The sequence below is a fragment of the Bombus vosnesenskii genome, unplaced genomic scaffold, assembly GCF_011952255.1.
Source record: "Bombus vosnesenskii isolate JDL3184/JDL3185 unplaced genomic scaffold, Bvos_JDL3184-5_v1.1 scf7180000013316, whole genome shotgun sequence".
NCBI classification, from domain to species: domain Eukaryota; kingdom Metazoa; phylum Arthropoda; class Insecta; order Hymenoptera; family Apidae; genus Bombus; species Bombus vosnesenskii.
In genome coordinates this window covers 500,442-517,076 of record NW_022882962.1, presented here as the reverse complement: position 1 = coordinate 517,076, position 16,635 = coordinate 500,442, and the positions used below count along the sequence as shown (strand labels likewise).

Below are 16,635 nucleotides of genomic sequence, written 5' to 3'. Positions count from 1 at the left end.
TACTAAAGACAGTAAAGGAAGCAATAATGATCAAAATCAGAATAAAAAAGTTGTTTGTCGCGCATAACCTTTTAAAATAATATGGCTAAATAAAAATTATAGTAAAACTTCAGGATGCATGATATAAAAAACATAACAGAAGTAGAAATGAATATATTTTGTAAAATTTATATTAGTTTGAATATACATATATATATATATATATATATATATATATATATATATATATATATATATATATATATATGTATGTATTAGAATGTTAAATTATGTTTGAAATATTTGTAAAACATTTTTATTGTTAAATTACATATATACATATATTATAAGAGGCACCACAAACATACATATCTATATATATCGCTTGAATCATTCTTTTAGATATTTATAAGAAGAGAATATGTTAATCTCAGTGAAGTATAATTCAATATTTTTCTAATAATTGCTTACTTTTCACATATTAAAGCTTTTATATATTAAAAATGCTATAAACTTTCATGAATTTTAATTTAGAAGAAATATGCATATACATATATAAATTATATATATAAAAAAAATATGAGAATGTTTGTTAAAATAAATAATATAAAATTCTTCATAATGTCATATATGAAGTAAATAAGAAGTACATGAAATAATATAGATTTTATATATATAAAATCATAGGTTTATGTAGATGTAAAATACATCACTCGATTGTCCTTCTAGAGTCTGGATATTGAAGATAATCAGAATTACAGACCATATAGCTATTTTATCGTTCTCATATTTGTGAGTTCCGTTAGAGTAAAGTATTTACATTGTGATATTTCATGTTATTTTTGTTTACCTTTGAAAAGAGAGTAATTACAAGTATTAAAAATATAAAACTATACTAACTAAAGGTAAATAACACAGATGAATAATTTGGATAACCTATAACATTTTGTAGAAAAACATTACATTTGTGATGGTTTAAATATGGCTGGTGACAAAGTAGTAGGTGGTTCTTCGCATCTAACCAAGGAAAAAGTACATAAAGAAGATACTTATAATGAAAATTTAAATGTAGAAGATGAATTTGCAGAACCTATTGAATATGTACCTTGCCCTGAATTTAATTTTTCGGTAAGTCGTTTAAACAAGAAATTGTACTTAGATATTTATATTTGCGCTTAAATTGTTCAACGTCAAAGAAAAATTTCTAAATAATAAAATTGTAATATTATTATTATTATTATTATTATTAATTTCTTAAATATTATACTGAAAATTCTAACAAAAATAAATATAGTTATTAGTATAGTTATTAATATAATAATATATAATAATAAAATAATAATATTTGCAGTTATAAAATATGTGCAATATAAATATGTATGTTTTCATCAATTTGAAAATTAGTTTATATATTCAATTTATATTAAAAGAAATAATTTTTTATTTACATGATGCATATTGAATATTATTCCAGGAATATTTGACATTTATATATATATATATACATTTTTATACATTATATATACATATTTATACATATATAATCATATTACATCTAATAACTATTTGTGTAAACAATTATTTTTTATATTTAAAATTATACATGTTAAACATCCGCTCCTGACAGATAATTTATTTTTCTTATAATACATAGGTTTGTATTTTCTAGAAATATAGTACATATTGTTATATCCAGACCAATTATTATTATTTGCATCATATAATTGTACATATAATATACGTTAGACATAAATTTTGACAAGCCATTAGCATTTATGATTTTTAAACTCTATTTATGACCTTAAACTCTAGTCTTTTCATCTAAGCTAGAAACATTAAATTTTTATTTTTCACTGCATATAACTACATTCCACAAATTTTTACCTTTGTTAACATATGGTTTAGCAAATTTAAGATACTTTCATTTATTAATTGCACTAATAAAGAGTTTTCTCTTGGTTATATAATCATCGCGATGCTTTATTGATTTGGTCACATTGAAATCAACTGGAATTGGATGATAACAATATTTGAATTTCAAAGCATTATCCAGTGTAAGATTTGAGCAATCTAGTAAGACAAATTGTGTCTAAGAAATATTATTTTTTATTAGTTTTATGGGATGTTCTATTAATATGAAACATAATATTCTACTGAATGTTAATGATAATCTTATATATACTTAGAAATATTTAATATTAAGAAGTCAGTTAAATAAAGTGAAAAAGAAAAACATCTGGGAAATAATAGTAAAAGTAGAAATAAAGGAGATCATAGTTAATGATTTTTAATTTCCAGTTTTCAGTAATTGTTATTTGATCTTTTATCCTTTTTTTGATTCTTTTAATTTAAAAACACCTTTTCTTCCCTCTGTCTCGCTCTTTCTCTGTTTTTTCAAGTAGAAATTTATAGAAGATTATTCTGTTGAAAACGACTTCAAACCTGGTACCACTCGGTTTATTTTTAAATAATATCTTAATTATGTAAAAGGATTAATTTAAGGATTAAGGATTAAGGATTAATTATGTAAAAGGATTAAAAACTATTGATAGTACTAAACTGTTGATCATTTATATTTAAAATGATATTTGTAATTTCAGTAATTCAAGATTTTTTATCATCCTATGGAAGCTCTTTATCTGTATAACTTATAACAAGATATTAAAGACTTTTTATTATTATTTATTTAAATTATGAAGTTTACTAATAACTAAATTTTATTTCATTTATTTTGGAAATGATACATTTTATATAGTAACTTTTAATACAATGTCTCGCATTATATTATATTACTGCAAATATTTTATATATGTGTTTTAGACGATTACTTGTTGTTTCTGCAATGGATATTATGGACCATGTTTTGAGGAACCTGTTTGTCCAACATGTCACGCATTTCTATTTCCTAATGACATCGGTTTTTTGCCAGTTCCCATTTTCAGTCAAGTATGTTGTATTGTTTTATATACATATACATAGTAGAACTTCATTTATTTAAATATCATACAATTATATGATATAATAATGCCTAATTTTATCGTCTATTTAATGTTCATCGTCAAAGTATTGCCATTGTAACTTCTTCAACAATCCTTCCTAGATCACCTCCTATTCTCTGCACGCGAGCTCCGATCATATTTAACGAATCTCTCTTCTTCACTGTTACTATGGTTGATCATCTTGTATCCTTTACTTGATAGTGACTCATACTCTTCTCAATAATTGCTGTGAATTTCCGTACAAATAGATACGCGCTTCTTTATCAGGAAAACGAGCATTTTCACATTTCTTTTATTTTTTGAAAATCTTTCAAGTTTGTAATTCCCATCATAATTAAATATTTCCAGTATGCAGTTTTTTTATATTCAATCTCGATTATATTTTCATTTATCAATTTTCATCCCATCGACGCTCTGTCTCTAATGTGAAAAACAAACATTTTTGTGACTAATTATTTGATAAAAATCCAGTTATCTGTGTTTCATACGAATAAATGAAGTTCATTGGCAAACAAGAAAATAAAGATATGTATGTGTGTACTTATATACATATTATCTTTTATTTTTTACATATAGAAATCAGATGACGAAGATTCAGGAAATGATGAGCCAACAGAACTTTATTACAATCATGAAAGAAGAGCAAGTCAACAACAACAAAATTCTGCACAAAACGTGAATGTGTTAAACCTAGCAAAAAGATCCGGTGTACGCTGTATCAAGCCTCCGAGATATGGTTCAAGGAACAGACATATTTTACTTGCGCAGCAGCAACAACATCACGGTATAAATACAAGTAGCCCAAAAAATATGGCAGTTGTATCTCAAAATGCGCAGCTTTCACACAGCGTCCATTCTGACAGTATGCAAAATATAGATAATGGAAACAATGATATTCATCGTGAAAATAATAAAGAAAAAGATTCCAGTTCTAGTTCTGCACGTGTGGCAGATGGAGCATTACATAACATTGTCCCATTCCAGAGAGTTAAGGAAGTAGAAAGTCGACCATATTATTATCGGAATTGCAAAGTACAAAGTAATGCAGGAGAAATGTCAAGATCGAAAAATTTGTCTGAACGATTAGAATTGTTAACGAATTATAAGCACGCCAAATATGAATCTATCGCTGAACCAGGCTTAATGGAAAGATTACCACCTGAAGTATTGTTAGTTGTCTTCTCACACTTGGATGATGTTAGTCTTTGGTCAGCTGCGAATGTTTGCCGTAGATGGTGTGGTTTGTTATCGACACACGTAACGCCACAGCAGTGGCAACGAAATGTGAAATTACGATGGCCTTTATACAAACCTATCGGAACTGTTAAAAACTGGTATAAACTATATGATTTTTTGGCTTCTTCAGCGCCTTGTAGAACATGTTTAGCACAAGCGTGTTTGATGTCTCGATCGCCAAGTATTGAAGAAAATTCATGGAGAAAAAATCGTTTGCATAGCGAGCTTAAAAGTTTGAGAATAGATCCTCCTGAGGGTATTGAAGCAACACCCTTGGATCAGAAGTGTTGCCATTGGCAAGCTACGATAACTGGACCTGTAGGGAGTCCGTACGAAGGAGGTTTATTTTATCTTTACCTGCAAGTCCCGTGCACGTATGTATAAATGTGTATTTTTCTTATTATTAGAGGTATGCGAGAACTTAAACATGTTAGATCGAATCAAGTCGAGAATTTTCCTCAGAGTCGGATCAGATTTCTGAAAGTATCTCGCGACTCATGAATATCAAAATTTTCGAAAATTGGGAGAATCCGAATCACGTTTTGAGACAGTCTTCTTTTAAATATAAGCATTTATTAAATGTAAGCAATTATTTCAATTTTCAAATTTTCTTGAGATATTTTTGACTGATTTATGTTATAAAATTATATTGATTTACCTATGTTTTTTACTACCAATTTATGTTCCTACATACTTCATATATAGGAATGTAAAATAAATTTAACAAATAAAAATAACAGATTTCTTAAGAGTAAATCTTGTCAAAATCAATGTTTACGGATTGATATAGTCTCTCTTTGGTTAGATGTTAAATATTATTTATATAACCATTGTTCGATTTCAATTTTCTAATTTCTTTTTCTTCCATTCTTTTTAAACTTTTGCAGTTACCCTTTGTATCCACCGATAGTAAGGTTTCTTACAAAAATACTTCATCCAAATGTTTCTAGACATGGTGATGTTGGAATAGACTCAATACTTCATAACTGGTCATTAGCACTAACAATTTCGAAGGTGTTAATCAGTGTTCAAAGCTTGCTCACGGATCCATACTGTCAGGTAATATAGAGAACAATAATAATTTAACAAACATTGTACTCATTTATTTTTTAGAACTATTTATAAATAAATTACATTGTGTTAATAATCACATGTCGGTGATAATTATATAAGATTTTTAATCGTATAATATTTAAAAAATAATATTAAAATTAATATAACACATTATTAATATTAATAATAAATATTAATAAATACAAAATGCACAGGTCTGTATGGAACCGGAATTGGGAGAAATGTATATGAACGATCGTGAAAGGTTTGATGAAATCGCGAGGGCATGGACATGGCGATATGCTATGCATGATGTTATCACTCCACTATAAGCAATTTATAAATATCGTATTTCTTATATATAGGGTGTCAAAAAAAGGATTTAGGAACTTCAAACTTTATTCACTGAAGAAAGGAAAGAACTTCGATTTAATATTTATAACAAATTAGAATTTTTGTAACATGTAAACATTTTTATTTATCGAAAGAGATCTCAAATAGTTCAGATATATGCAATTGAATTTTTATTTTTATTAATTTAACCCATTTTAATCTAAACTCTGCTTACGAAATTGTTGCTTACTCTAATGAACGTTATGAAACTACAGAGTTTGTAACTCTTTTCTTTGGACAATTGCATCATTCTTGTAGGAAATATTTATTAAGATCAATTTAATAATTTTCTAGTTTATAATGACGTTCACATAAAGAGTTACATATTTAAGATCATGACAGTAGATAAATAGATGTAGAAATGAAGTTGAAATATATTATTACCCGTTATGTAACTTATATACATATAAATATGTCTCCAAAATTTGCATTTGATTTAAGAATTATCTGTATTAATTTTGTGTGTACTATGCTATTTAATTAATATGTATTTCGTAAATTAATGTTACTAGAAAACAGAGCCAGAAAATAAAGAGGATTCTGTATATAAGTATATTTTTTAGTATAGATAATAATAAAGTTACAGTTAGGGCAAAATCAAATTAAGATCTTATATATCACTTTACAGGTTTGTATCTTGCTGATATGGCATTCATAAGTAATGATCCTTTTATTCCCTTCAAACTTTCATTATCTTTATTACTTCTATTTTCACCATGATTTGTAAAAGCAACAGAAATTATTTATTATTTCAAAAACATGCAGCACGAACAGACAAAAGTCGTATTAACAATATTAATATAATTCCTTATTTATTTAGTATTATCATATACATATTATTATCGTATTAATTTAAAAATCTCTCATATACTTTGACATTACCTATTTTATTATGTTACCAGTGATATGAAATGCTTATCAAAGGTTAAATTAAGATAAAACTACGATACGTACGTATATACTTTAAAGGGACATACGTATTTCTTTTAATATCGAATAATAACAGATAACATTTAAAAGTTAGTAAAATTAAAATTATAACTTTAACCTCGTATTAAAGGATATAGATAACTTGTACACATTATTCATTTGTTCATAAACTAATTAGTATTTCACTTGGTTCGTGGCCATCGCTGCATATGACGATGTGACGACATTGCTTGGAGACCATGGCAAGTAGCGGGGGTAATGACGTCGTAGCTCTCGCTTGCTCCATTCACTGACCGGCCGTCGCCGCGAGTAGTCGTGAGTTTGTCCTGCTTTCTTCTGTACATCGATACCGTTCCAGGATCTAACGGAATATCCCGGAAGCGTGTTTTGGACTTTCCTATTTCTTTCTGTTGAAATCTTTCCCACAGATTACCACGGATTCCTGTTATCTCTATAATAAGTATCGAGTAACAATCGACGCATTTTAATCAAAGCCTGGAATGTATTTGTGAAAGCTGCTTATTCTTTCCATCTTTCTTCCTTTCGTGTCTTTGCATTGTGTGCGCGCGCGTGCTTGTGTGTATGATTTGTATACATAATAGTATTTGTACGGATTCGAGAAGGTCTTTGGACGCGAAAGGATACGATCGATTACAATTCGTGGAAGGAGATATGACCGTCGCCGGAAAGGTAAGTTCTTTTAGTAATTGCTTTTGATTTTTGGTTTCTAAACCATTCATTTGTATATTATTATTGCGTATCTTAGATCTAAAAATTAGAAACTATAATATCGGAGATCTGTCATTCACGATTTCTACGTTTATTTTGCACTACATTGTTTTGTATTTTTAAGCGTGACAATTTAGATTAGATACGGATACAGTAATGGTAGCCTTTACTGTGTTTCAGTTGATTAAAAGTATTCTACAATATAGCTTAAGTACTTTTTTTTATTACATACTTATATAATATACTATATATTAAGCAATGTTAGAGAACGAAAGAAAAATATTTCATTAATGTGTTTATTTCATTAATGAACTGTTATTACGATATGAAAAGCGTTACCTGTATATAAATCACTTTACTTGCTTATTGTTTTATCTAACATTTATAACTTTCATTTGGAATACATTTATATTTTCTTTCCTGGTTTTTCTCATACCGATTAATGACATATTCTTTCTGTTCTATTGTTTTATTGAGTTAGAGTGAGATCATGACCTAAATTGGGCGATCTAACAAATTGGAATGGTAATATTTCTTAATATTCTAGAACTTGTCGCGAAGTAATTACAAGGATCATTATATTCATTTTCATGTCGTTCTCTTAGAATAGAAATTTTTATCTCATATAAAGTATTCCTACAAGTGTATCCAGATTTTGGTTTCAATTGTGGTTTCAAGTAAATCTCTCAAAAATCATATAATCATTACAAGCTATCTAATCTCCTTCAAATTTGCTGAAACGAAATCTGAATTACAGACTTCACCCAGCTCCAATCGTTCAGCTTTCTCGGCGCCAAAGGATATACAAATATACACACGTAGGGTATTCGCTTTTACGAATTAATTGGCTCTTGGCGATCGTTCGTAAATCAGGAATTCGTAAAGCGGCAGTTTATCTCTTAGAAGTAATGCTATAAGCGAGAGTTTTGTTCGTAAGAAGGAACAAACAAAGAATAAAATATACAGAATAAATAACAAACGATAAGAAAAGTCTTTACTGAACAAAGATCTGCATATGTAAGAAAACTTCTCAATCGATAAAAATTATTTGAAAAAAGATTGGCTCATCTTTTTATCACCGGGTAAATCGACGGTCGTAGAGATAGTAGGAGATATATCTATTAGAAAGTTTAAGAAAGAAACGCCTCCAATTGTCTTTGCCGCGCATAATTTAAAATAAATACGTGGCTCCAACAAATTCGCGAAGATAAAGATTCGTAAGGTTAGAATAGCTAACGATACAAAAACATTGTATCATTCTAACTGAAACTATAATGCTAAAAATTTGAGATATTTAAACCAACTTTCATCCGCAGACGTAATAGTGGCGCTAAATGGAACTAAAGCACGCTAAGAAATACCGGTGGTTGGAAAGATAATAGAAAAGCAGTTCGAAGGAAACACAATTATAGTATCAACCGTATGTACATAAATAGTCACTCAGCACAACTCAAACAAAATGTCACGTTATCTTAAATAATTTTGTAACCGTGGCTAAAATCAGACGTTATATCTTAATTCCAAACGTAAGAATACAGAAAGCTAATCGACGTAGGAAATACACTTCCGTTTATCACCCGTCTCCCTATGTCATTTCCAACGTAAATTAGTTCTTGTTTAACATTTTTCTAATGATGTCCACCAATTTGCGCGTTCGATATAGAAAATGAGATTAAAAAGAAATTTTTTTCTATACAGTGGTTATCAGCGACGACAATGTGAATACAGAGAGATATTTACTAGTTGGATTTTGCTAAATAACGATTTGTTTTCAGGAAAAAGAAAACGCTTGAAACGTGGTTTTTATCACAGAAATTTTCACTTGAAGTTCATTTGATCTGGTATTCGTTGCAAGAATAATTGTGTTTAGGGCAATGTAAAAGGATATGTTTGACGATAAACTAATAACTAAATTGACAGATATCGTAGATTGGTAGGTTAGATCTTGAGATTAGACATGCGCACGTGAGTGAGTCTGGTGTGACCACGTCTACGTCTGTTTAGATACAATTTAATGTCGACGATCAAGATTCCTAATGTGAACCGAAATGAAATTCTTACTAAAGATAAGTCTACGAATGTGCAATGGCGATCTGTCTGATGTATTCGAGATAATTACTAAAATTATCGTTATCGAAATCTTTCGTTGGTAATAAAAGTGTTAAAAAAAGAATATAGTATAAATGGGTCTTCCGAGCGAAAGTTTTCTTTTTTGAATATTTTCCTCTTGGACACAGCTACGTTTAATGCGTTCAGACGTAGCAACGTTAACGATAAGAATCTTTAATCCGATAGTGTTAAGTGTGTATAAATATTTACTTCGTGTATTTTTAGAAGAAAGATGAAAGTGTAGAAGAATAAAAATAAATTGTATTCAAACTATTTCTTTCGTTTTTAATTGATTCCAAGTCCGTTATCTTCGTCGCTAGTGCGAAGAAGTTTTATGTGCCACGAGTCAACAGAAGAAAGTCATAATGATGCAATTAGTAGAATCAAGTGAAAATGTGCGTGAATAAATCCATCACTGCGCAAATGTTAAGACTAATGCATTTTGTTTTACTTGCTCTTTCAAAAATTTAGCTTCGCCTAAAGATTTAATGATATTTAAAATTTCGATAATACGGATTTTCCTTCGTTTGCATTATATGTTGATCAGCTAATTATCGTTAGCCGACTAACAGTAGCGCTCAGTAATATTGTCATAAATTAGAAAATGTGATAGAAGGGGAATGTAATATGTGAATTATAATTTCATAAATAAAATGTATTCGGTATGTTCTCGAAATCTTTGTCGATACGGATGACCACTTGATTGTTTAATTTTGCTTTCAGAAATACGTAGATTGTACCGTCCTGGAAACTGAAAGTATTGCTGACGCAGAAGATTCTTCTTACGATAGCGACTACGAAGCTGAAGATTCAGTGGGACCTACGAATATTCATTCACAAGTGGAATTGCAGGTATCTATGAACTTTTATGACATCCTTGTATTGTCGTGACTGCAGGAATGATTGCTCAATCTGTAAATTCAGGTTTTAATCAAAAATTTGATGCACGGACGTAATGAAGAAGCGCGCGAGAAGAAACATTTTGCATTTTCTCACGGGAGATCATTTTTCCACGTTTTATCGCATTTGAGATATAATTTCATTGCGCGTTCTATCGCAAAATAATTTATTTATAAATTTTACAACATTGTAAACGTTCCAGGAAACCAAAATATTTGTTCGACTTTGTAAAGTTAATGCAACAAATTTTTTACAAAATTATAATTTATTCGTATAAGACGCGTAATCTATAAATAAACGAACTTTTTTTATATGTAAATATTCATCGAAAATATAAGGATTTTCTTTTATATAAGAATTAATTATATAAGAATTTAAATAAGAACATTTTGTGCCTATGTGCGATATTTTATTTCATTTGCATTTTAATTATAATACAAGATTTTTTCACAAACTCCTCCTAACAAGAAGAAGAGCATCTGTGACTAGGAGATATCCTGTTCGGTTAACAGAATATTCGGATAGTAGAAAGTTCGCTAAATATTAGGATATTCGGATAAAGGAAGATGAAACGAAAAATTTCACTAATTCATTGTCCTCGATTAATAGCTTTCATTTTGAATTATAGGTATCTACGTCAAGTCATTCAGATGTGTCCCGGACCGCCTCAGATACGTTGGCTGCTGAATTTGCAGAATATGTTACAGTGCAAGGAAGTCCACCGGTTCAGAGTCCAGGTACAAGATTTAAAAAAAAAAAATCATTTATCTTTAACTAACTAAATGTAAAAAGATTTCGTATTTTATCAGTAACCTAATGTATTGTTAACAATAACGATTCAATAAATTTAACAACTTTTATTATTAAATATTTAACAATGATATCTCGTGTAAAATATTATTATTAGCTTTAATATCATTAAATTCTAGATAAACGTAAATTTATTTCGAAAAGCTTTCTACTTACCTACGTGGAGATCGTTTATAGGTTTGTGTATACGTATGCTAATCTATTAAAAATCTTAAATTGATACTTTCCCTTGGAAAAATAATAATATCATCGCTTCTCCTCAAACCTCTCTTAGATGTACAGTTTTGAGATCATGCACTTCGAAATCATCTTTAAACTTTTGTCATGACATCGTGCACATACCTATCACAAATTTCTCTAACATTTTAGGAATTCCTCCCCTCCTGGCACTGATGCTTCGTGTGTTCCAACCGAAGATCCTAAGCTTCTTTATGTGACAGGCCATCATAGATATTTGAGTCTATTCGAGGTCGGGTTTCTTACTACTCTCCTCGGTGAGTTTGTCCTCGTTCACCTGCTTCTTTTATTTATTACCCATTTTAAAGCACAATTCTTCCAACTCACAGAAATGAGACGTTCTCCTGCTAACTATCAATCTTTTGACTAATCTGTTAATCCTTTTCTGGTCAGGTGCGTTGATACCTCTCTTCGCGTTATTTTTCAAGATCTCCTTTAGACTTAAATGTTTACATACTGCCTTAATATTTACTATATTATTTATTCGACTTATCGTTTAAACGATATTCATTTTTATCTTACTTGCTTTTTTAAGCTTGGCTTCTTTAGAATACACTTAAATCATTTATTATGTTATTGTATTTGTATTTATTATGTTATCAATAGATATATGGTATTTATTTCTGGCTCATTGTTTTATTAATAAGGGGATAGTAGCTGCTAATAGTTTAATCTCCACGTAGGCAAGTACTTAGCAATATTCCAATATTTACTCATCATAGTTATTAATAATATAGGCCTTCCTTTGATAGATAATAATATCTAACTAAGCTTAGGGTGTATACACATTGCATATACCTAAGTGTTCGAGTTAAAGTACCTGGGACGATTCCACTTATATGTTCTCCAATTATATGTACCTTTACGGATGTTGGCAAACGATAGATTTCGTTTCTTTTCTAAGCTATAGTTTTATCGTATGCTTACTTTGTATCATCTTTGTGTGGTATTCCATTAACGTTATATGTCTCCTATTCGAAAGACCATACTACTGTGAAGGTTGAATATAGTATTATCATTAAATCTCATAGATTACAGCCGTGTATAAGTAGCTATTATTTGAAAAAAGAATTTATAAATGTAGCTTCTAGTTGCGCACTGAATATCGCGGAAGACAATAATATTCGTGAACTTTATTCATTTTATCTCTCCGCCGTTTGATACTGCTACTATAATCTTACTATAATCACCGCCGCTATAATCTTCACGATCTTCATTTTCACGACAATTTCATTGCTTTGGTCATCTCGAAGACATAATTTATCCACCGATACTGTCTAAGTAGCGTTTGTTTCTATTTTCTTATAGCCCGGTTTAAACTTCCCAAATTGTCTTTTTTTCATATGTATTTGAACGTAATGCGATTAACATAGCCACGTTTAACGCTAGCTTCGTACAAGAGACTATCGTATGTTGTTAAAATTGTTAAACATTTATTTTTTTTTAGGGTACACTGCCCGAGTAGAATTCGCCCTTAAGCTTGGCTACACGGAACGTTTAGTTCAAACAGCGCTGGAAAAATTGGGTCCAGATCCGGAACAAAACGAACTTTTGGCTGAGTTGATAAAACTCGGTGCTAGCTGTTCTCAAAAATCGGTTGATACGCCAGAGGAGTCTGATAACGTCGCGGACACTGATTTAATGTCCAATGAAAACAGCGGATGCTCTAGTAGTCTCAGATCTGTTGTAATTGATGGAAGCAATGTGGCGATGAGTCATGGAAACAAGGAAATATTTTCTTGTAGAGGAATTAAAATTTGCGTGGATTGGTTTAAAGCTCGAGGGCACAAAGAAATTACCGTATTTGTGCCGAAGTGGAGAAAGGAAACTTCCAGGATTGATAATCCGATCGCCGACCAAGAAATTTTGGGAGAATTGGAAAGGGACCGTTTGTTGGTTTTTACTCCATCCAGGTTTGTATATCAATGTATGAATCAGTTAATTAATGCATGTAATGTATGAATAATGTACGATGATATATAAAAGTGTTTTAGGATCAATTTCAGCTAATATTTGAGTATCACGGCATATTGTGTGAAAGAAAATAGTTTAACAAATAGCTGCTATTAGATATATAGGGTATTCAGTAATAGATGGTACAAAATTTAAATGGTTTCTTCAAACTAAAATGAGACTATAATAACTATAATGAAGAATACAAATTTAAAGCGTTATTTATTAATATTTAAAAGTTATTAATTATTAATATCTATAAAAGTTACTATTAATACTTAAAAATAGTTTGTCTCTGCAGAAAACAAATCTAGGTCAGCCTAAGCGACAGCGATCCTTGAATCTAACGATACATCCGGCCATTTCATAATAAATAACTTTCTAAATAAAACTCTATTTTAATAAAATTCAACTTGAGAAAGACCAACTTATCAATTCTTACAAAGTATTTCCATTATTTAACATTATGCGTTGTGTTTTTGCTATTTAATATATCTCTAAATAGATAAGTATTTAATACAATATAATTATTTAAGTATTAAGGACTTAAAAGGCAGCATTTAATATGAAGACGCATCGAAAGTATTAATATATATTATTATTGACTGTCAATAGTAACAGTAACTCCGTAAGAAATGACTGTAAATCCTTATTACTTTAAAATAGTTCTTAATTGTTTATTTTAGATTAGTTGGTGGGAAAAGAATGGTTTGTTACGATGATCGCTATATTTTGAAACTAGCAGCGGAAATCGATGGTATTGTTGTCAGCAATGATAATTACAGAGATTTGGCACAGGAAAATCCGGAATTTCGAAAAGTTGTGGAAGAAAGAATTTTGATGTATACTTTCGTAAATGATCGCTTTATGCCACCAGACGATCCACTAGGTAGAAGCGGTCCCACTTTAGACAATTTTTTGAGAACTTTTCCCAAAAAATCTGATCCAGCACCACCTTGTCCATACGCGAAGGTATGTTAAATATTGCCTAGATTTTATCAAATTATTTAAACAATAACTAATTCTGTAAGTATTTGAAGAATTTATTAGAAACAACCAAGAAATAATCAAGAAAGTGAGATAATATTAATCAAAAATAATTTTTCTCATTGCAGAAATGCACTTATGGAAATAAGTGTAAATTTCGACATCCAGAAAGAGGTCTTCATCCTCAAAAATCAGTTACAGAGAAGTTAGTGGAACATGTACAAAAGCAGCTTCAAGTAAGAGGTTCAAGTCCAAATGTATTTTTATCCAGCAATATATCGACCAATGCGTTTCAACATCAACCGCTTTGTAAAACCAAATCAACGGTAACTACCAGTATCCAACCATTACCTTCAGTTACAAAAAGCAGATCTGCAGAAAATGTCACGCTTGATCAACCAATGAATTCCACGATACATGGTTTACAAGTGCCACCTACCACAAGTTCTCAAGGTATTAGGATTTTCACTAACGTATTTATTTTAATGCAAAATAAATAATATTTATATTATTCTTATTTGCTTCTACTAAAACAAACTAATTTTTATTAATAATAGGTTATCGTTCTTCCTGTCGATCGACAGGAAGATTGAATAAACCAGAAGCAGAGCCACCAAATATACATAAGAAACTGCAGAGGCAGTTAACTTTAAATCCAGTGTACGATCCTCGACTTCACCAGCTGAGACAATACCAGCAAGCATCTCAAACAAGTTCATTATCACAACAAACTGCGATAACATCTTCTACAGCACAGCACAGAGCCTTAAGTAGACATTCTAGTAACGAATCAGCCTACAGAGCTGGCATGAAGTGAGTTCTTATTTTCTCTACAATTCTTATATTATAATATTGATTGTAAGATTCAATATCATAATATTAAATGCCATAATAATTAAGCGGGAATGACGAACAAGACAAACTTTTTTACAATCGTAATTAATTAAACAAGTATTTAATTGTTTAGTTGGGATCGTTCTGAAGGAGGGCAGTGTCATCAACACGTAACACGTATTGCTTCGGCGCCTGATTCTTACCAAGCTTGGTTATCAAATAATTCAAACTTGGCTGTACCATCAGGATCGAGTCAACGGCTGGGTGCTTCAGATTCACAGTTAAATGTCCCTACATCTCCCTTGTATTCGGCTATGCCGACGGATATGTTAAGGGATTTTCTCGATACCAGAACAAAAATACATTACCATTTGGCAAATATCTTTCCCGAAGAACACGTGAGAACTGCTATGCTAATTCATCCATTTGAAACAGATCCAATAGAAATCTGTGTTGCTATTTTGAAAATGTATCCCCAATAATGGAATAAGAACCATTTCGTACATTTATTTAATTCATATTTATTAAATGAATATATCAACAGATATACAGTTTTAAAATCTTTCAAGAATATTGTAATATTCATCGACTTTAGACCCAGCATAGACTTTTATAAACAGATTAAGCAAATATTTGTTTTACAATTAATACTTTTTTAAATATCTCTATACTCTATTTATTTTTCAAGAAGAGGAATAATCGTATTGGAAAGGAATTGAAAACCCCGCTACAATAACGAAACTCTTTAACTTTTAATTTTCATGTTTTAACCAATTCCAATAAAAAGTTGTTGATAGGAATAACACTCGTCAAGATTGCAAAGCTGTTCTGCATGTAATTAAAACTATTTCCATCATGTATGTACTGAAATTTGTTTACAAACGTGGAAAGGGTAGAAATGTAAGGATAGTAATTTAAATTTTACACAATTTTACTTATTTATAGCAATAATGTAGTTTTTAAATTAGATTAAGAGAAAACTATCAGTAAAACACAAAAATTTATAACTTTGTAACATAGAGCGTTAAAAATACTTAGTGTTTTAAACATATTTCCATATTATCATTCAACAATTAACCGTATATGCAAATTCGAAGTAATAAGTTATAATCCAGAGAACCAAATTCAACACTTTAGGTTATGTTCTATAGTAATTACCAAGTTGATGATCTGAGAGTATTTATTACACCTTTTATTTCTTTTTTTGTGTAATAGTACATGTAACCGTGTACTTACACTAATAAACCATTCCTATCTTTATACTTATTGAGAAAACAAAGTATATTTATTTTGAATAAAATTGCTCGTTTTTTATTATAATTAAATTTTTTATTTTATTGAATATATACATATTACTAATATACTCTCTTTTTATTAAAGCCTTAGATTTTAAGAAAAACTAACAGTTTTCTTCTATTTTACACGAAAGTTAATAAATTATTTGAATATATATACATATATAATTCACATGTAAAAAATTTCTTTG

General features: G+C 29.7%; 2 protein-coding genes across 5 annotated transcripts; both read left to right on the top strand.

The window, feature by feature from the left end:
• Positions 1-660: 660 nt before the first annotated feature.
• LOC117235341 lies at positions 661-5,631 on the top strand. Of its 3 annotated transcripts, none has more exons than XM_033497251.1 (6): positions 661-791; positions 932-1,107; positions 2,800-2,925; positions 3,555-4,588; positions 5,102-5,273; positions 5,483-5,631. In XM_033497251.1, exons 2-6 carry the CDS (start codon positions 961-963, stop codon positions 5,597-5,599), a joined length of 1,596 nt encoding a protein of 531 aa, XP_033353142.1. In that variant the 5' UTR covers positions 661-791; positions 932-960; the 3' UTR covers positions 5,600-5,631. The 3 variants fall into 3 exon arrangements, with proteins under 3 accessions (XP_033353142.1, XP_033353143.1, XP_033353141.1); XM_033497252.1 differs by having other exon boundaries at positions 709-771; XM_033497250.1 differs by lacking the exon at positions 661-791 and adding an exon at positions 798-852.
• Positions 5,632-7,172: 1,541 nt separating this feature from the next.
• Positions 7,173-16,469, top strand: LOC117235340 (probable ribonuclease ZC3H12C). Of its 2 annotated transcripts, none has more exons than XM_033497248.1 (8): positions 7,173-7,280; positions 10,152-10,280; positions 10,957-11,065; positions 12,823-13,288; positions 14,015-14,300; positions 14,444-14,768; positions 14,873-15,128; positions 15,283-16,469. In XM_033497248.1, exons 1-8 carry the CDS (start codon positions 7,173-7,175, stop codon positions 15,629-15,631), a joined length of 2,028 nt encoding a protein of 675 aa, XP_033353139.1. In that variant the 3' UTR covers positions 15,632-16,469. The 2 variants fall into 2 exon arrangements, with proteins under 2 accessions (XP_033353139.1, XP_033353140.1); XM_033497249.1 differs by lacking the exon at positions 7,173-7,280 and adding an exon at positions 9,459-9,823 and having other exon boundaries at positions 15,283-15,631.
• Positions 16,470-16,635: the final 166 nt, after the last annotated feature.